At 43.1% G+C, this 21,281-nt stretch overlaps 2 protein-coding genes across 3 annotated transcripts; one reads left to right on the top strand and one right to left on the bottom strand.

The window, feature by feature from the left end:
• Nucleotides 1-1,033: 1,033 nt before the first annotated feature.
• Nucleotides 1,034-11,278, top strand: LOC117895398 (nuclear migration protein nudC). The gene is given in 6 exon segments (XM_034803026.1): nt 1,034-1,236; nt 1,341-1,481; nt 1,483-1,625; nt 1,693-1,879; nt 10,558-10,955; nt 11,019-11,278. Coding segments are annotated over 6 exon segments (996 nt in total). The 5' UTR covers nt 1,034-1,161; the 3' UTR covers nt 11,071-11,278.
• Nucleotides 2,032-20,762, bottom strand: LOC117895400 (vitellogenin-2). Of its 2 annotated transcripts, none has more exons than XM_034803027.1 (4): nt 20,102-20,762; nt 3,000-3,293; nt 2,481-2,913; nt 2,032-2,420 (listed from the first exon to the last, which is right to left on the bottom strand). In XM_034803027.1, the coding sequence occupies exons 1-4, from the start codon at nt 20,117-20,119 to the stop codon at nt 2,392-2,394; spliced, it is 774 nt and encodes a 257-aa protein (XP_034658918.1). In that variant the 5' UTR covers nt 20,120-20,762; the 3' UTR covers nt 2,032-2,391. The 2 variants fall into 2 exon arrangements, with proteins under 2 accessions (XP_034658918.1, XP_034658919.1); XM_034803028.1 differs by lacking the exon at nt 20,102-20,762 and adding an exon at nt 4,232-4,689.
• Between the last annotated feature and the right edge of the window lie 519 nt (nt 20,763-21,281).

The raw sequence follows: 21,281 nt of genomic DNA, 5'->3' as shown, positions 1-21,281 counted from the left end.
GAAGTTTGCGGCAGGGCGGAAAGCCACAGTGCCGGTCATTCAAATAAGTCCACTCTTTCTTGAGTTTATGAATAGAAAAAACGGTGTACACATTTTCAGTTGCTTTCTAATCAATCATGTTCACTTAATCAATCAATAGATCACAAATCTTGAGCATCACCATGGAACGTTTCTAATTTTATGCACTTCACTGTTGCTTAGAGAGAATGTTCTTGGATGGGAGAGTAGCAAGCATGCTTTTCTACTTCTTCCTGCTCTTGTGCTTCTGCTGCCTTTTCTTTCCACACTCCCGCTTTTGATGTATACGTGTGAGAGGAGTATGACTGCGTGTGAGTGTGTCTGTAGGTATGTAATATGTATTGATTTTTGCAGAGCAACTCCTACGCTTTTATCTCTTTCCGTATTGCGTATTTTTCCATTTACCCAACTATTCTGTTTGTGTGTGAATTAGTTGCATTTCATATCGCTTTTTTATCACTGCATCAGCGGCGGCACGAATAAATTAGACACAAAACTCTTTTTCAATTACATACTTTAAGCTTCAGATAAAACTGTTTTTATTTGTAACTTCTTCAACACTACAAACACTTCAGAACTTTGTGATTTTTCACGCCACGAAAGAACTTTGCAATTTTTAAATTATGCTTTTAGCACTTCAATTTTGACTTTTAATAAATATTTTCGCTGCGTTCACTTCAAAGACCCGAATACATATGTGGAGCATACGTTGGGGCGGCAAAGAAGTCCGATTCCTATCGCAAGTACACTATCGCACAAAAATACCGACAATATCGGTATAATATCTGTCGGGCGGGCGGTAAATTTAATCGGACTGAGCGGGACAATTATCGGTAGCTTGCCTAACTAAATGGCTTTAAGCTAATTATGTGTACAAATTGTACTTGTATCCCTCTAGAATGGATGTTTTGCCAAGTGTGCAACGGGTTGACTAGTCTCAAGACGGTATATAATGTAGTATATTTAATTAAGTTTTCGGGATATTTTTGAGAGTACTGCGGTATATTTGATCGATAAGCCCGCGGTCACACTGGATCCCATGTGCCGGCAGCTGCAAATCAGAATTTTCAATCGAAACATCCAGAAATTGAACAAATTTAACTTGTCACAATAGTTACAATAGTCAAGAATATAACTAGCACAATGTCTGGAGAAGAGGAAAAGTTTGACTCCATTTTACTGGCCCTGGCAGAGAAGCACCGCGGCGGCGTGCCCGATGTAAGTCCCAGTACCCACAACGCTGCTGCAGCGTGTTTCATGGAATATCTCATTGTGCCTTGCCTTGTTTCTTTGTTTTAACCAATTTTCGCCTTACTTTACAGTTCCTCCACACAATGGCCAGCTTTTTGCGTCGCAAGACCGATTTCTACACAGGCGCCAAGCAGTCGGAATGGGAGAAACTGCTGCTGGACACTTTCCGCAAGGAATCGGCACTGGCCATGGAGGCACATGCCGAAAAAGTCAAAGGCCCGCGAGGCCACTCAACGCATCAAGGACGAGAAGGAGCGCGTGGAGCGTGAGGCACGCCAAAAGGAAATCGACGGTAACAAAATTTGTGATATTTCCGATGAGGAAGCAGCGGCCATTATCAAAGAGGAGGAGGACAAGTAGGACATTGATTCCTAGCCTTCTGATCAGATTCCCATTAACATTGCGTATTGTTTTGTGTTTTAGAAAACGCCAGCAGCTGCTGGACAAAGCTGGCGGAGCTGCCACTGAGAATCTCGACGACATATCCAAGCCCATAGAAAAAGTGGACGATGACTCCGAGAAGGCGGAGGTGGGCAAGCTGCAGCCCAATGCCGGCAACGGCTGCACCCTGGACAAGTACATGTGGACACAGACCCTGCAGGAGGTGGAGGTGAGTCTGAGCAAAAGTAATACACCCTGCCCTGCCCCTTGTTCCGCTGTTGTTTACCCCGTGAGGGGTTTGTTGTTGTGTTTGCTAGGGCGTTGCTAGGGGCTGCCATTGGCCATTGACCTCTGGGAGGTGAAAGGAAGTTCCAATTCGAATTACATATAGAAAATTCACTTTATTTAACATATCACAGGGATAAATAACTTAATTGTTAACCAGAAAATACATTCCATGCTTCCATTTTGTTGCATATTTCTCTGTCTTAATACTAGCATCGTGTGCGTGTGTGCGTGGGCGAAACGATTTTCCGATACGATTTTCCGAGCTTCAACTGACTCTCCAAACAATTGTTTAATAAATAGCTTACACAACTAGCTCAAAGACGACACAATAACAATAATAATTGGGGGCTTGGCTCAAAACATAGCAGAATACAAGACAATAAATAATAAACTAATTTGCTAGCAAGTGGAGGAGTTGGATTACTCTCGTAGATAGACAGAACCCACACCCCATTAGCTCTTGGGCATATCTCGGGCACGCACTGGAAGAGGAGAATGAAATTAGTATACAGTTGAGATCCGAAAACCAAGTTAGAACTCACTCTCTAGCGCATAGACCATGCCCATGATGAGCAGCATAAAGATTGTGCTCATGCTGACAATCAGCACTGTGACCTGCCGTCCGCGGTCGCAGAGTCCACGCTTGGGCTTCTTTGGGGGTCCATTGTCGCCGTTGACCATTGTAAAGTGCATGGAGCTGGCAATGGACACGGTGTCGAGGTCTTTGGTTTTGATATAATGCAAATTTGGATCAGCTTCTGCTCCATCATGGCCATCGATGGCAATCACCGCATCTTTGCCGGAACTGTTGCCGTTGCTGGCCAAAGCCAGATTCGCATTGTAGTTGGCCGATGAGGAGTTGGGCGATGTGCTGCTGCTCATCAGCATCTTGTTGTGGCGCTCCTGCTTCTTGTGGATCTCCGCGAAGCGCTCCAGATTCGCTGCCGTTAGCAGCAGGGAGCCGGAAGCAGCGCTCTATATGTAGAAGAGAATGTTTCAACGTGAGTCACACCGATCTCGTGTATCCGCCTGCGTGGGGGCAACCCGCGTCGCTTACTCACCCGCGTGCTGTTGTTGCTGTCACTGGAGCCCTGAGAGCTGCGCGATCCACGTTTGGCTGCTGCCAGCACTGCTGCCGCCGCCGCTGCGGTCACGGCAGCACTTGTCGCACTTGTAGTCTTCCCGCTGCTACTGCTGCCGCTGTTCTGCTGCTGCTGCTGTGGGTGGCTGCGCTGCGCCAGTGTGGGGGGACTGGAATTGGATTTGTTTGATGACTTTGAGGAGCTGGCCGAACTGATGGCCGAGCTGCTGGAGGAGGCCAGCGAGGCGCGTGGAATGTGCCAATAGTCCTGCATCTGTAAGAGAGGGATAGCAATATATGCGTTTAGTATTTGCCTGAGCTTCAAATGGGAGTGAAAGAAAAGAACGTAACAGCGAGTGCAAGGAATAATGGTTAAATAATGGAGGAGAGTGTCATTGAGAGCAAAAGCTTATCTTGCACTGTCTCGCTTTACTCTCTCTCCTGAAGTCTTTGGCTTTTGTCTGCATGTTCCCCGCATTTACCGCTAGAACTGTTTGGTTTGTTTGCTCTTTGCTCTTCGCCGTTTGGCCTCAGAGCTTTACATAAAAGAAGACGACTTCACACAAAAACAACAACAAAAACTGAACTTTCGAGTTGTCTTCGCCTCTTCGTTTGCATTTGCCATCAACTTGTTTGAAATTTATGGACCTCTGGTTTGCTTAAAAGCCTGATTTGATATTTATTTATTATTAATTCTGCTAGTTATTGTTGCTGCCTTTTTTTTCGGGATGACAAGGGGACAGTTTGCTGTTTGGTTTGCCTTTGTTCCAGCCTTTCTCTTTAAATGGTTTCTGCTTTAATTGTTGCAATTAATTCGATTTCTGTGGAGCGTCAATGTTCTCCAGAAATCAATTTGCCTAACACACACGCACACACACAAAAGTTGCAATTCAAGTTTGTGTCTTGCGTCTCTTGTTTGACGCGCTTCATGTTTGTGTGTGTGTGTGTTTTTTCTGTGTGTCTGCTTTTGTGGGGCTTACAAAGAACAGAAGTTCCATAAATTTGTGTGTCCGCCGTGCTGCTTCTTGCGTTTTATTTATTGTAAATATTATTTAGGCATGCGGAAGTCTTATCACCACAATTTATTTGTTCAACTTGATTTGCCAGTTTTTTTTTTGTGTTTTGTGATTGTTGCGACTGGGATTTGTGTTCACACACAATCGGCTGTGTGTTGCGTTTTGTGAATGCTTTACTTTACATTGCTTTACTTACTTTTTGTATTAATTTGTTGTTTACTGTATTGTGTTGTATTTATGCTCTCGTCTCTGATTACTTGCTTTATTATTTCAACAATTTATCACACAGGCACACACAATATTTAATTAGTAATTAGTATCACAATCTCAGGTATTTTTAAGCAGAGTCTTGCTCTGATTGTCAGTCTGTCTCTCGCGGTGCAGTGCGGTGTGGATCTTTAATTAAATATATCTTTTATGATATTTTTAAATGCTTAATTTACGATGATGTGAGGCTCGCGAAACACTCAGCTGACATTCGGCAGCAGCTGCTGTTTGGGGAAACCGTTTGGCTGGGCTCTGTTCGCTTCTGCTTATCTCAGTCACGATCTCGTTTCGCTTTTGGGATCTTCTGCCTCTTAATTCGCCTTCTTCGCGTACCGCAAACAGAACCGATCTTAACGGCTTTTAGAATTGAAATGAAGTTCGACTTGGCAGGCCTGGCCGTCTCGCAGCAGCGACGCAAAGCAAAGCTTTCGTCGTCTCAGTCGCTGTTGCTGTCGCTGCTTCTGTTGGCGTTGCGCAAAGCTCCGGCTCTGGCTCTGCGTCTGTATCTGGTGACTTTCTTGCCGGATTTTGCATGTCATAACATGTCGTTCTGAGGGGGGGTGCTCTGTGGCTATATTTATCCATTCCATACCGTAAATTTCTAATTTGATTTGGGCAGCTCCTTTACTCTCGTTTCGTTGCGGATCTTTATCTTTGATGTTTGAATGTTTGAGCACATCATCTGCGCATCCATCGGCTTGCTCTCTCTTTGTTCTTTTGCCTACTTTCATTTCGCTGCCTCTGCCCTTTTTTTCTGATACTCATTAACCTGCAATCCATGTTGTAGCCATGTACATATTCCGCTTAGCTTTGTTCTTCTTTGAAGGGCCCTTCTTGGGTTTTTTTGTTCACTGGGCCGATGTGTAGGCGTTTTCTAGATCCGTGCCGAAATCCAATTTTGATTGTGGGAAAAACCCACCAGCAAACAAACATAATTCTAATTTAATGTTAACTTAATTAAGGGCAAACCTTGACCGATGATACGATCCTCCGCCCATTTGCTGTTTGTAGTACCGTTTGTTCATGGCTCATTATCATATGATGGATGCCATATTGTATGCCATTTTTGTTATTAACTCAACATTTGATGGTCTTATAAATATCATGGGCTATTATTTATATGGTTATTTCATTGGGGGTTCTATTTTTGGCTAATTTTGTATTCTCAGAAGGCGCGTATTAACGTCAAACGGGAGAACAAAAGCTGCTTATCAACGCATTAACAGATGCCCATTCCCAGATTCCCATTCCCAAAAAATGCAAAAATCTTTATCGATGAATTATGGGTAATATGAGCTCTACCCATAAGCCTCTCTTAAGTGTTGAACTTGTTTGCGGCATTAATTTTAATTGAAAGCCAAGTGTGGCTTACCCTCCCCTCCTAAAACACTTCAAACATTGTTTATTTTTCTAGATCTATATCTAATTACTTGTCATAATATCATTCAACTAATAATCCCTTGGGAGAATTGCTTAAGCAAACAAATAAATTCACAAAAATCCCCAATAGAACCCATTACACTGGCAACACTTTATTGTTGACTTAAGGTTTCGTCCAGAGACCTCCCATCTGTCATCTGTTGCTGCTCGAAAGGCAACACCAGATATTCTACTGAATCTTTTCGTCATTTTGTATACGTTTGTTTTGTGTTTGTTGCTTAGTTTTTGCTGTGTCGAGCATCTTGTTATCACCTTTTAAGTGAGACAAGTGAGTGGCCTGCCGTGCCGCCTGCCTGTTCCCAAAACGCTTGATTTTTGGCTGGGCTTTCGGTTTTTGCTGCGCGATGTGAAGTGAGATGCCGTCTGTCGCTTTAATCAGACGCGTTGACAAAGATTACCTGACACGGCCAGTTACCGGTTTACCAACGGAGCAACAGACCAGCGGAGCGGCCAATGTACTCTCCACTAAACGAGATGGGATAGAGGTGAAGCGCTTACGGGAGAACCTCATAGAGATGGAGATCACTTGAACGGAAGATTGAGGAACGGACGGACGGGCGGCACTCAAAAGCGAGAGGCCGAAACAAAAAAAAAAACACTTGCTATAGATCGATCGCAGAACCATTCGGAACCATTCCCCCTGAATAGAATCAACAACATTCACATCGCATCAGGAAAAAAACCAAGCAGCCAACCAAAAAAGATCCAAACACAAATAAACAAAGATCTTTTTATGCATACAATTAAGCATGCAAAATAGCAATCGAACAGAGTGACGCTCGAACGGATCTTGCGATGAGACGCGTCTCGGGATTCGTTTCGATTTCTGTTCCATTTTGGGTGACAACAATTGGGATTAGAGAAATATCTAAAAATATTGATGGAAGATATGATATCGCTCAAAACGGGGAAATCCCTTGGGGCCATGGATGGCTGCCGTTGACGTATGACACGCTTATGTGACTTTTTGTTGTGTTTGAGCCCTCGGGGCCCTCTCTGCTGATTGCCTCTATTAAAAGTTGTAGTATAATTCTTCATTCCGATATCTATAGCTTTTAGCTAAGCAAACAATTTGCTAAATTTTGTGATTCTGCCTTCAGGCAGCTCCTTGGCTTTGTTGGCAAAAATTCCTAGAGAACTGAGTCATTCCTGACGGAAATTCTTAATGTCTTATTGATACCTCATCACGTCAGGCGGTGACAGAGAGCATCGGTTATATCTATAGAGCCTCTAATTGCAGGTTATATAAACGAAAAGTGATCTTTTATTTGTCCGTTTCACACCTGTTTAGCTTATAAAACGCTTTAATGGGTTTCTCCTATAAATCACACAAAAAAGTCAACTTTGGTGGGGTTCAAGCAGAAAGGCGAGCCCCAAACAAAGCCCCCGAACAATGAGTAGAACCTCACAAAGAGCCCTGGGTAAATGAACCGCTTTAGAGATCCGCTTTTGGTTTCCTGATTAGTAGAGATCTTGACAGTTTTGTTAAAAGTTAGCGAAGTTCCCGAAAGATCTATCAATGCAGAGAACACCCAGAACTTGCATAAACTATGGACTGGCAGGATTATCTGGAAGTTTTCTCATAGGCAATCTTCAATCTCAGTTGATTTATGCACCAATCTGGAAGGAACTATAAATTCTGGCTGCAAAGATTTCTTTTCTATAATTTATTTAGCTCATGAAGCTGTGAACTTTCAGGTCTAGCTCAGATCTTGGAACTTATTTGAATTTAAATTGATGGACAAAGATAATCTTTTGTATTTCGGGATATACCCGCACCCCAAAACAAATTGACTAGGTTAACCGGATGAATATCGTTTTGTTTTGTTTTGTTTTGTTTTGTAATCCGCTTAGAGCAGCTACCAGATGGATGACTGCCTGCCTGCCTGCCTGCCTGCTGTACCAGGCAAATGTCAATACGGACTCGCACTTAAGAGATTTGTTCTCTCATTGCGGGCATGGTTACGGTAGCGGATCAAAGTTTGTGGCATTCCCTCCGAATAGGAACTAGTTTCTTGGTGTTCTAATCAGACATTAGAGCAAACAAATAACAATTTGCCACGCTCTGTCGCTGTGTCTGCTGTTCTCTAGCTACTCCACTTGTGGCCCACAAATAAGCTCAAGTTTAAGCCGCTTTTAATGAGGTATGCCCTGGCCTTCTACAGCGGCTTGACTTCACCGTCTGCTTATGAGTGTCTCAGCTGTTTTGTCTGATAACATTATCGAATACAAAGCACTCCAATCGAACGCACACACTGGCACACACGTACTCCTCGGGCATGGGCACTCCGCATACTTGAAATCTATTGAAGCTAGTTTTTGTTTGGCATACCCTAACAAGAGGTATTTCGGTTTTGCGAAGCGAAGCAGAAAAGGAAGAGGCGGACGGGCCCCTTCTTTTTGCTAGTGGCAAATATTTCATACCAAAGATGCTGGTGGTTTATGCACCGCAAATGTTTTGCCAGTTATTCCAACGAATTGAATGACTTTATCATAGCTTTGATGGTTCTAGAAGAGCATCTTCTGCGTCGGCAGCCGCAATCCAGAGTCGTTTCTAGTTTTTTTCTTAAATTGTTTTCTGTTTTTTGTTGTTGTTGTCGCTGGCTGCTGTTGCTGTGGCTGCTATTGGTTTTTGTATGTTGTTGGAGATCGTTTTTTTCGGTGGTGCCTGGCACCGCATCGCAGCTTTTAGCATAAATTATACTCGCGGCTCGACTAGATATATTTAAAGAAAATGAAATGTGTTTTTTTTTGTTGGCAAATTTGATAGAATTAATCAATGGCCTGGGCAGAAGAAGAGGAACTTAAAACAGTTAAAACGGCAGCAGGCCAAGCCGGGGACAGATCTCTTTCACTTTACACAAACACACACACACACACGCAGGAGAGAGAGAGAGAAGCGAAGGTGGCGTTTGTGTGCTAGAGTGGGACAGCCGGCTAGACCAAAAGAGAGACCGAATTGGTGCAGACGGAATGATTGATTAGCGAGAGAGAGAGAGAGAGAGAGGGAGTGTGTGGTGTGGCGAGAGAGAATTTGCATAAAATTGCCAACTGTCAGACATTTGGTCGTCTGCTTGCGTGTCGCCTATCGCTCTCTCTCTCTCTCTCTCTCTCTCTATGCGATAAGTGTGCCATGTGCCATGTCTCGTGTGTCCACAGCATTGACAGTCGTCAATATTTGGTTATATTATTCATTAATTCATGCACGACGACACCTTCACTGAACTCAAAAACGAACTCTGACTTTGACATGGGGGGACTCTATTCTTCCCTTTACCTCTGTGCTGCTGCCTCTCTTTAACGATCATTGTTGGTTTTTTTCAGTCTCTGTGTGATTTTTTTTAGCCGCATCATGTTCACAGCATCAACCAACAGCATTTGCATATGTGTGTGTGCCGCCATTATGTAGGTGTCTCCCTCTTGTCTAGTGATTTGTGTAAATTTCCTAGTTTCAAGCATTGGAATTGTATGGATTTTGCCATTTGCATAACCTTCAGCTGTGCAGAATAGAAAGCCAAGCCAGGTCGCTCGTAGATGTGAATACATTTAATTACTTCTGCAAGTAAATGGCGCAAGAAAAACAAAATAGAAACGTTCTACCGTTCATTTCATTCACACTAATTTCTGCCCCAATTTTGCGCTGCAAATCAATCAAAACTTATTTTTTGCTACTGTTGCCAGCTGCCTGCCTGCTCTCTGCATGTGTCATGCCCACACGGCAGCCATGGCTATCCAGATGTTGGTTCTTGGCTCTGCCTGACATCCGCGTACAACAAATTTCAAAGTTGCCAATTGACATCCGCTTCAGTTTCAGCTTTTGACACATTTTTTGTGCTTTCTGATAAAATATGATTTGTGATGAAGATGCAGCCCACATTCGGTGGAGTCTCTGTCGCTAGCTACTGTCTTGACACGGGCCGCGTGCTGGGCTGCCTTGGCTTCCACACTGCCCACACGGGCAGCGTTGGAGTTGGTGGAGTTGGAGCTGAAGCGCGTCCTTGGTTGAATGCCGCATCGTGAGATTTAAATTAAAGGTTTACCTTAGCACACACACATTGTTTATGCCACATGAGAATCGCTAATTGATTGCCGCACAGTGGTTGTCGAATAATAACTCTGGGCTTTAATTATGCTGCGAGCGGCGCGGCTAATGGGAAAGGTGTTAATATATGTTTGTACAGCGCTCGAGGGGGGTCGGGGGCGGGAGTTATAATTGATGGCCAGCCGTGGCACATAATTCTAGACGCCAGTGTAATTGCTTTGAACTTGGCCAGCAGAGGCGGCACAAATCCATCTGCAGGCCTGAGCCCTGAGCCAGAGCAACCTGTCGAACGGCATTCCTTTGTGCAACCGGATCCTGAGCGTAAGAACCGCTGTACGTCCTTGGTTGTGGCCGTTAAACTAGATTCCCGTTCCAGTTACAGTCCTTGAAACAAAGGGGACCCCAGCCCCAGACTCTGCATCTGGTGAAGGGCACTAAACAGATCTTGCAGCTGCGATTAAGGCAGAGACGTGCCTCTGCCTCTGCCTCTGCCTCTGCCTCTGCCGCCTGCAGTTGAGTTGATTCGAGTCGAGTTATTTATAGAGCATTATTAGCCCAGCCAAGGTTGAGTACTGACCAAAGCAAAGAATCTCTGAGGCACACACAGATCCAATCTCTCATCATTAATCTCCAGCTCCACAAACAACAGCACTCGATGCAGGGTTACACAAAGATGGATCTCAATGTATGCTCCACTTTGTGCCGCATCATTAACCCCCCACCCTTATACCCAAATCTACGATCTACGATCTACAATCTCTTTTGAATTACAGCTCAAGATCCCCTTCAATGTGACATTCGCTCTGCGTGCCCGCGACCTGGTGGTCAGCATTGGCAAGAAGACCCTCAAAGTGGGCCTCAAGGGCCAGGAGCCCATCATCGATGGCGAGCTGAGTGGCGAGGTGAAGCAGGAGGAGTCCGTGTGGGTGCTGCAGGACAGCAAGACGGTGCTCATCACCCTGGACAAGATCAACAAAATGAACTGGTGGAATCGTCTGATCACCACTGATCCCGAAATATCCACACGCAAAATCAATCCAGAGCCATCGAAATTGTCCGATTTGGATGGAGAAACACGCAGCATGGTGGAGAAAATGATGTTCGATCAGCGCCAGAAGGAGATGGGTCTGCCCACCAGCGATGATCGCAAGAAGCAGGATATACTTGAAAAGTTTGTGCACAAAATGTTTGAAATTCGTTGGGAATTGTTATTGATTTTGGTGTTTATTTGCAGATTCAGACAACAGCATCCCGAGATGGACTTTTCCAAATGCAAATTCAATTAGGTTTTAATACTCTTTGTTACACATTTGAGCTGTGTAAATCTTTCACCACCTGCTGCATCTTTTAACACATTTGCTTCTACTACAAAACATCTCCTTCCTCTGCCACAAACAAAACTTCTCCTTCTTCTGCTACAAACATTTCCTTCTTCCATTGCACACACAAAACAAACAACCCTCAACAGCTGAGAAATAAATAAATATAATGTGTATAACTTACATTTATACCAACCCAAAAAACACACAAGAAAAACCCTCCATAACTTTAAATATATATTCAATATGTTAATAACAATTTGTTAGTGAAAGCAGCGACAAACGAAATGGAATTGATCAATCGGAACAAGCGGCAAAAGCCATCAGGAGAAGGAGCAATCTGCAGTCGTAAGATTAAGGTAATTATACAACATTTATTCATTTGATGTTCAAGCTAATTGATTAACTATTTTTCCCCACAAAACATAAACTGGACTTTGGCATGGATAATCGTTGGAACGTTGGTTATTTTTGGCATCTTCCCATCGATTGTTTGCCCTATCTGCAATGGGTGTGTTCTGGATCTCTGGATGCTCTGTAGTGGGTCATTGATCTGTTTCAATTTTGCTGAACTCGTTTCGATCAGCCACGGGTCATAAATTGTTGGATTGGTTCTTTATGTAAACTTTGCATAGAATCTGTAAAGTGCTAAGCAATTTCTTGATGGTTTCCCGCTAATTTGTGGCACTAATTTGTTTGTCTTGCTTGTGGAGGTTTTTCGAATGTTTTTATTTGGCCACGCGCCAGGGTTTTATTGTGTTGCTCTGTTTCTGATATAGATGAAAGCGTGCTGAAGGCGTGACACGTAAATAATTTGGCAGAACCTTTTGGATTTTATTTACATTTTTTAACGATTTTTTTAAGTTCTTTTATAAATCCTCAAGTATTAAACTTAAGCAACGATCGTTGGCATTTATCTAAAGTGTTTTATTTTTTTTAAACATAAATCTATCAAAATAAGCTAAGATCTTGAATGCAATTTCTGTCTATGAATAAATGTATATTTTGTAAAGAATTTTTTCGTAATATTTGAGAGACCATCTCTAGTTTAAAGTTGCCTATTTCATACACCCCCCATTTAGTTGTTAATTCTCGCAGGTCATTAATTAGATAAAACGAATCTCAAACTCGAGTGTTTAACAAAGCGTAGAAACCAAACAAATAAAACAAAGAAAGGGTTGGGGGAGTGGAACAATGTTTGAAAACTCTAATTAATGAATGGTTTTCTCAACGCAAAATGGAGGCCAAAGAAAGATGACTTTGGGGGATAAGCAATATCATCAAATCATCATTGTTTCGTATGTCATGCGATCTTATGCTTTACTTAATTAATTACCAATTAATATCATAAATTAGTGTCATTGCAAAAAAAAAAGAATAATTCGCATTGTGGGGGAGTTCTCGTTGCGTGTCCGCCTGTTGTCCGCTGTCCGTTGTCCGCTAATAGCCAAGAGTCCGGCATAAATTGTAACAAATTACTGGTGAAGCCAGAACTTGAATTAGAACCGGATTTTTTTGTTTGAAATGTGGAATTTTGTTTGTTATAAATTGGAAAGTACAAAATGCTTTCGGCTTATACACCGATATCCGCTTTGGTTTTTGGCGCACCAATTAGAAGGCCCCGCGAAGACCGGTTAAATCGATCGAAGGAGAAAGACCCAAAGGGAAAGAGAAAGCCAACAGCAGAGGCATTAACATTAGGCTATTAAGTAATCCCATAAATTGCCTGCATCAAAGAATATGAGTCAGAGAGCGGAGGAGAAAGATTTGGCCAGCGGTTTTTTGATTGATAAATCTTTCGACGAACTAGGCAAGCGCGGCCCTTGGGGGCATAATTACAGCAGATGGTATCTATAGATAGATAGTATTTAGTTATAAAACAAAGTCAGAAGTCTATAAATAACAATCGTACGAGCAGAGTTGAGAGAAATATTCAAATCAATTGAACTGTTAAATGACGCACGTGATGAATGCCCGTCTGCGGCTGTCTCCAGCAGCGAAATCAATAAATATTAAATATATCTGCTGAGAAACAAATAATAAAAAAAAAACAAGCAATAAGAGCCATAAATAATGAATCCGGGTGCCGTGCCGGGTTCTGGGCTACTCTTCTGTTCTGTTGAGGTTTTTATTATACATATTTATTTTTTGTTTGTGTATTATTATTATTGTATTTCGACAGCCGCCTCAAATTTTTGGTAATTTCGAGTGTTTCCCACATCTCCACAAACACACACAAACTGCTGCCCGCCTCTGGGGCGTTTGTTCTCTAGCTGATGCTGATGCTGCCGCTGCCGCTGCTGGTCGCGTGGGTTATTTCTTTTTTTAACATCATTTGTGCCTGTGTGTGTGTGTGTTTTTTTTGCCTGCCAGTAATTGCGGCCCATTTTGTTATTTTTAGCAAATTTTTCTGTCTGGTTTTTTTCGCCCATTAAGTATAACAGTCAAAAGTCTCCGAAGGGGTTGAGTGTGGGGCACGGGCACGGGAACGGACACCGATCAGGGCTGATGACTCTATTGTAAAGGCCAGCGTCATGCTGGGTCACGCCTTCTCCTGCCCCAGCTCCGAGCTTTATTCCCATCGCATTTTCTCGCCTCATAAATTCGTCTAGACGTCGACTTTGATTCAGACAAAAGATTTAGGCAACGAACTTGCTTTGAAATTTCGAAAATTTCATCCGCTGGAAAGTTTTCTCACTCTTCATAGCAGGCAGCTCGCTGTCTGCCATGTCAATTCGAAGGTCAAGCTGCAGCAGTAGCAGCGCAGCAGCAGCAGCGACAGCGCAGCAGCAGAGCTATCGTAAACCGTAAATGCTTGCAGGGCAAAAGAGAAGTTGAAAAGAGAGTAAGTTGAGGGTTGACTTGTGTGGAGGGGCATTCCGATTTTAGCAAAATGTTTGTAACCTTCCTTTCCGTTCTCCCTAATTTGTAAGGTTTCTTCTTACAATCAATCTGCCAGGGTATCAAAAGCTTCCATCTCCACAGCCAGCCTTCCCTTCTTTTTCTGCCGCTGCCTCTGGCATTGGGTGTGTGTGTTGGAGGCCCGACAACCAGACTTGGTGTGTCACTGTCTTGAGCTGCTCAGCCCCTTCTGCTGCTGCTGCTGCTGCTGCTGCTGGTGGGCTTGTCATACGACGCCAATGAACTGTGAAGTGGAGGCGTGTGTGGGTCTCGGGCCCTGCCAAGACCATGCAAATGCATTGGCCAGCCCCCAAAAGATGTGCCTGTCTGCAGCAGAGATTAATGTCATAGTCTCTCTCTATCCCTCTGGGGGCTTATGGCCATTCCGTTTGGCATTTCATCAGCCATTCAGGCAGTCTGTCTCCGTGTTTCCAGGGTTCTAAGTGTGGCCTGTCAATACCTTGTATAATCGCACATAAATATGTGTATCCGGCTGCGTTCCCGGACCTGGGGCCTACTTGTTGTCTGTCGCCCACGTCGCTGCCTGCTGCCCTGCTGCCTGTTGCAGTTCTTTCTGTGTCTGTTTGTGGCAGTTGGTTGCCTTCACTTTTGTTTTGGGCTCCCATTGCCTGCAGGAATTTCCAATTAGCTTTTGGCTATCGCACAATTTGTTTGCCTGAATTTTGTTTTGCATTTGCATATCTGGATTGAGCGATTTATCGATTCTATTAGCGCGGCTTTCGATTTGCTGGCAGACCAATTTATGGGTATAACTGTTTGGGCAAAGGAATATAACAGAATTGAAGCTGTTATATGCGATGGGGAAGCTCTAATTAAGGATTGGTTTCATTTTGGGAGATGTAAACGATTTTCTTAGCTGTTTTTCGTGGAAGAAAAGTGCGCTTAATTTATGTCTCGAGCAAATAGCAATATTTGAGCTTTAAAAAATTGTATATAAAGTATTATTCGTTGGTTTTTAAGTACCTAAACCACCATTCTCATGTTCTTTTGGTACTTTGAGTACATTTCCTACTATATTTTTACATATTTCTTGTTGCCAACAGGGAGTTGCCTCCCATTCGCTTGCCATTCCATCCAGCGTTCATACAGCAGCTGTTTGCCACCGTTCACCGCTGCTCGCTCTCGGATAGTGATCTATTAATTGGCCGTTTTGGCTGTGGCTGTGCCTTTTGGCTTTCGGCTTTTGTCTGAATTATGACTAATTTTATGGTATTTAGAGTGCGGGCGACAACACAAATTGATTAGCCCAAAGGTGGAAGACTGGCAGTGTCTCTCGGTCTGCTTGGGGAACGTTCTGGATGGCAGAGTTTAGCTATAAGAAAGGCAACCAATGCCAACCATAAGTTGCTTGAAATACTATTAGTTTGATTAGGGAAAGTCTTTTTGTGTAGGTTTCATTCCCAATTCCCCACTCTACCCATTCTACACCTCTTCATTGAATTCCTAAACATGAATCAGTTTCAGCAGCCACTTCCTTTTGGGTTTTGTTTGCTAAAATTAATGATAAAACAAGACGAAAACAAACAATTTGTTTGTCCAGCTGTAGATACGATCGTGGGAGGTCGAGAATTACAAACACAACACACACTCAGGGTATGGGGTTCAGAGATTATTAATAATACAAGAGTATCATTTGTTGAAGATTTCATCATTTGTTGTTATTTATGCGCTGTTCTGCTCATCATCCGGGAATGTTGTGAAAGGCAGAAGAGAATGAAAACGATGATGATGATGCATCGTTGCATAGATATGCAGTAGATAAATGTCGAATAATTAGAGAACGATTTCACTCGAACAAGAGGAAGTTCTTGTCGTTCCTTGCATAATTTCCTATGCAGAGTGCACTCCAGTAAGTGCAGCATCACTGCGGCAAATGTAATTTGAAGAGCGTTTTCCTTGGAAAAACTCGAACAACGAGGAAGTCTTGCAGAGTTTAGAGCGGCAGAATGTGTCTGACTTACACAATTTCTTACTCAAACATTTCAATGGAATTCCATTTCCAAATGTAGCTCAAAACATTCATCAAAGCTCAAGCATTTATTGCTCGCTTAACTAATTTTCAATTGTTTTTTTTGGTTAATTTAATTTGGCGGCTTTTAAGTGTCTCTTTACAACTCTTCTTATCTTGGCTGTTACATCAATTCGTTAGCTGTTTTAATTATCATTTACTTTTCATTAGCTAATTAATGGTTAGGCTTTCCGGCCCCCTCCCCCCGCACAGTGCACTTGCATAATTATTCACACATTCGTCTGGTTAAATATAAAACAAAAAGTCAACAGAAAACTACAAAAAAAACGACATGTCATTAAGCTTGACATGGGAAATGCCCGCCTCGATCGGAGTCCACCTTCTGGCAGTGGGGGGGCAAATATTACATGTATATCAGCCCCCTCCCTACGCCCGCTCTGTGGACACATCTCTCATCTAGAGATATTTGCTTAGTTTTCTCCCACTTGCCCATTAATTTCCATTTACTTGGACAGTTTCTCTGATTGGAATATCATGTGTGGAGAATAAAACAGCAACAAAAAAGCTAGCACAAAGTGAGGTTAAATTATTTGCACAGCGCTCTCGCTCTGTCTCGCTCTCGCTCTCTCATAGAACAGCTGAGCGGTGTCTGTCTGTCTGCCCTCCCCTCTTGCCCAGCCGCTGCTGCTTAGCGTGTTCATGCAAATTTGACCTTGACACAATTTCCGTTTCATAACAGAAAAGCAAACAAATGAGCGAGGGAGGAGCGGGCAGAGACAGCGACAGCGCTGCGGCGGCGGAGGAGGGCAGACTGCGACACACATAAAAGAGAGACAACGACAACAACAGAAGAGAGGGAGGGAGTGTGGGGTGTGTGGAGGCGCAGGTGAGATGGAGACAGAAACCCGTGTAATAACTCAACCTCAAGTGCGGGCCAACTGAACAACAAAAAACACACACACAAATCTCTGCCTTTTTTTGCGGCATTTGCAGTGAGCGAAATTAAGGCAAACAATTGATAAAGAGCGGAGTAGCAGGATCCCTGCTGCTAGATCCTTGGTCACCCCGCTCTGGCTGCTGTTTTCTTAACTGTTTCTTTGGCTTTTGTTCCGTTATCTTCTTGCTTTTTGCCGCAGTGTAAGCCGTCACACGTCGCTGCTGTTGTTCGCCAGCGGCAGCATTCAGCATTCACATGGCCAAAAGTGGCTTACGAAAACGGTTTTTTTTATACTTAACAGCCAAGAAGTCAAGTCTGAGAATTGCATGCTCTGAACTTTGTCTGAGAGCGGGTGGAAGGGTGCACGGGTGTGGGCGCGGGGCATTGCACAAGCAGCGAGCGATGATGTGCAGGCCACACTCATTGGAAATTCTAATTTAATAATAAATCAGTGCAGATGCCAGGCCTGGGTCAGGTCACCACAGCGCACGAAACCTTTTTGCTGGCTGGCAATCTTGATCAAAGTGAAATTCGCCGACCAACTTTGAGTCAAGCCTTGGTGCCAAATTGGCTGCTGCGATGGTCCATAAAAAAAAGTCAGCTCCTCCTCCTCGGCACACAATGAACTTCTAATTAATATCAATTTTGTTGGGGCATTGTTTTTGCTAGAAGCTCGTAGCAAAGTTCTTAATTTCTATTATTAATTAGTTAACACATTTGGCGCATTAATGAAGGGGCGGCAGAACCACTCATCGCTGGCACGTGGAAGCATTTTTTATCTCTCCCCCATAAATATGCACATACAAATCCGATCGAATGGGAATACATTCTTGGCGGACACCTTTGCGGCAGGGATTTGCATGGGAAATGAACGGCTATCGTGTGTGGCATGTGCCATAGAGAGATGTCTCATGAATGGCATCCAATTAGAAAGGTTTAGAGAACGCTTTAAACATTCAAAGTGTGAGGTTTTATTTGCATCAGTCTTAGATCATTGCCACATATACCCCTGCAAACAAGCGGAGCAAAATGGTTTACCATTTGGTTTGGATTTTTGCCTCAATTTATATGCCGTGAAAACATGTTTTTCCGCATTTGCAGCTCATCTTCTTCCTGCCTCAAATGTTATTTTAATTGTTCTCTTTTTTCGAAAGTGAAAAGCCGAGTGCTGCGTCCGCCAATTTCAATTCCGAATCCGTTTGCGTCTCCAGTCATTATCCGATTTAAAGATCAGGCCGCACAAAAAAGGAGCCAGCCAGCCTCTTCAGAATGTTTATTTGTGTATCGTCTTACACAGCAATAAATTTGAGTTGGCTTCGCTACCAAATTGGATTGGGACGCTTCATTTTCGGCTGCTTCCCCATTCTTATTTTGCGGCTTCTGAGACTTGGCATCTCGTGGGTGTTTTTGTGTCGCTGCTGTCGGCTGTCGGCTGTCGTGTGTGATATTGTCAAATCTCAAGTGCCAGCGCGACAAAGTGAAGGGAGAACTGTCTGGTCGGGTCTGGAAATGCGATCAACTTGATTGAGCTTCGACTTCTGGCCGACACGTGTCGCACTAAGAGAGTCTTTATGCGCCCCCGGCAAGCATTTTCCCATGAATGAAACCTCATCCAATTTGCAATTAAACTTTGAACTGAAACTGATGGAAAATTGCATGCCTTGCCCGCACAGCAATTGGCCAACATTTAGCATTTACTTTAGCCTTTTTTCCGCGCACAAGGTTATCAAACAGCAGAAACCAAATTGAATGCAATTAAAGTTTGCATTGAAAGCTGCCGCCGGAATACAAAAAAAAATACACCAAAAATTGTGTGTGTGTTCCGTTAAACAATTTTAATAACCGAATGCAATTTTGTAGCTGTGTGTGTTGAGTTCTTTGGCACGTTTAAAGCTGCACAAAGTGCAATAACATTTAGCTCTGCAAAATCAAACTTTACAGGAGAACAAGGGGCTGGCATTACTTATTGGTCAGGCATAAAGGTTGGTTTCTTGTTAAAAGAATCTGCTGGGGTTGGGCTTTAATTTTTACCATAAATGTTGCTGCAGTTTGCCCACTACTTGCACCCCCCAACTATGCCCCTAAATTAATTAGCAGAAATATTTTTCTACTCTAATTATCTGCCCAAACCAAAATCTGTGCAACTATTTTCCTGTCTAAAATTCGTCCAGCATTGCTGCACTCAAAAGGCGACCAAATCTGTTTGTGTTTTGTTTGTTTCTGTTTCTTTTTTGTTGTGGCATATCAAAGGAAAATTGCGACTTTAATTCGCGATTTCAGCAATAAATTCCAATACATTTGTTGATCAATCGACTGACTGTCTCCACGGTGCCACGGGCTTAGGGTAAACAAAAAAAAAGTAGTGCTGTGTGTCACTGGGGGTAGGCGATGATTATGATGAATGATGATGGGGTTGGGGCTGGGGTTGGCAAAACGTACGACATCAAACAGCAAAACAAACTGCAATAAAAAAGGAAACACCAACAAAAACAACAACTAAAAATTGTAAACACGTTTCGAGTTTTGTGTCGCTGCGGCATGGCATTAATGGGCCAAGGGGCGTGGCAAATTTGTGCTGCATGTTTTTTGTGCACATTTTGCACTGGCGCTGCGGGGGGTACTATGATTTGGAGTGGAAGGATGCGGGTTTAAGCAACTGTAGGATACGAATTAATTGCAGAGGAATCATAGAGATTTCCTTGATTTGTTTTTTGCAGAAATTTCATTGCAATTTGTACCAAAACTCTTATTTTCAGATCCCTTTAGATGGGATAAATTTATAAAAAAAATCTCGTTTAAAATGTCTTCCATAAACAAGTTTTCTTTTCATTTTTGGCTCTCTTTGAGGGAAATCTTTGCTAAGATACAGTTCCATGGGGTTTTCCGCATCGAAATGTAACATAAAATAATTAAAGATCCCGGGACTGAACAATAAGAAAGTGTATTTCCAGCGGCGGCTCTCGAGGCGCTCCTTTCTCCCTTGTTTGTTGTGCGCTTAAAAGAGAGACCGACTTGTCACGCACATTTGTGGCCTTTTTTTGGTTGTCTCTTTTGGGCAAGTTAACTTGTTGCTGCTGTTGTTGTGGTCGTTGCAGCAACTACAACAACTTTGAAGCTGAATGGAGTGACTTTTGTGGGTGGTGCGGAGGGGCCATAAATATGTCATTTACCTGCTTGGGCGCATCCATGGTTGACCGTAACGAGCGTAAGGGAGATGGCAGATGACTACGCACACGTGTGTGGGTGTGTGGGTGGGTGGGTGCTTTGGCGGTGGGTTCCACTCGATCGAATTTCAATTGGAGTAATATTTTTGCTTCCTTCCACTCGTTCGTCTTGTCTCTGCTTCACTTTTGTTGTGTCTACTTTGAGTTTGTTTTGTAGAGTTATTTTTAGTTTATTTATTGGTCTGATTTTTGAAGGTTATCTTTGCCGCGGTTATTCCGTTCGTTATTTTACAATTATTTGTAACTCTTTGAAGTGTGTCACTTGCTTGGTGTTTTTTTTTTTGCGCGGGCAATGCAAACAATTTTGAATTTCGACAAATTTTCAACTAGTTTTTTTTCGGATGTTTCTGCGCCACAACTTGAATCTTGAATTTTTGGAAATGATTAATTTTCGCATTCACTGGGAAAACTTGTTCGGTTTGAAACTCGGATTTCGATTCGTAGCTCTTGGCGGATACTGGGAATACAATACTGTAATGATAGTCGGGGGGGGCTGAGCCAAATTGAACGCAACTGTTGAGTGCCTTTTGCTGATCTGCTCTTTGCTCTGCTCTGCTCTGTTGACGCGTGCACACTCCGTTGCGGCTGTGCGGTGAATGACGGCGACTGCGGCCGCCCCATGCCTCAAGTATTAAACAAAAAATTGTACATTAAACATTGTTTGCACACACACACACAGGCAGAGGCAGACACAGAGGCAGAGAGCAGAGCTGCAGAGAGCATAGATGTATTGGAATAGAGCTGTGCGGTGGCTTTAAAGGTGTTTAATTTCTATGGCGCTTTTTAGGCTTGCTGCTGAACTTTTGCGGTTAATGCCAAAAGTTTGAGTGGGTTAAGAGTGCAAAGAGAGCGATCAGGAGTGGTTCCAGAAATGAATATTTCTACGCTAGGAACAGGAATCAGCAGTGGAGAGTGGTTCTAGAAATAGAATCAGAAGTGTAGTTGTGCTGCAACGCTTACAGTGGCCCGCAGGCAGTGTCAAAATCAAGGTCACAACAACAGTTTCCATTTCTATCAGTTGCTTTTTCGTTCAGTTTTTTTTCTTTTCTCTTAATTTATGTTCCCTTTTGTTGGAGTTTATGCTCCAACTCCACTTGCGTAATGTGCATTTAATTGTTCCTCTCTT

Source organism: Drosophila subobscura, chromosome J (genome assembly GCF_008121235.1).
Source record: "Drosophila subobscura isolate 14011-0131.10 chromosome J, UCBerk_Dsub_1.0, whole genome shotgun sequence".
Classification (NCBI taxonomy): Eukaryota; Metazoa; Arthropoda; class Insecta; order Diptera; family Drosophilidae; genus Drosophila; species Drosophila subobscura.
The sequence above is the reverse complement of the archived record's forward strand: the minus strand, read 5'-3'. Positions and strand labels throughout refer to the sequence as shown.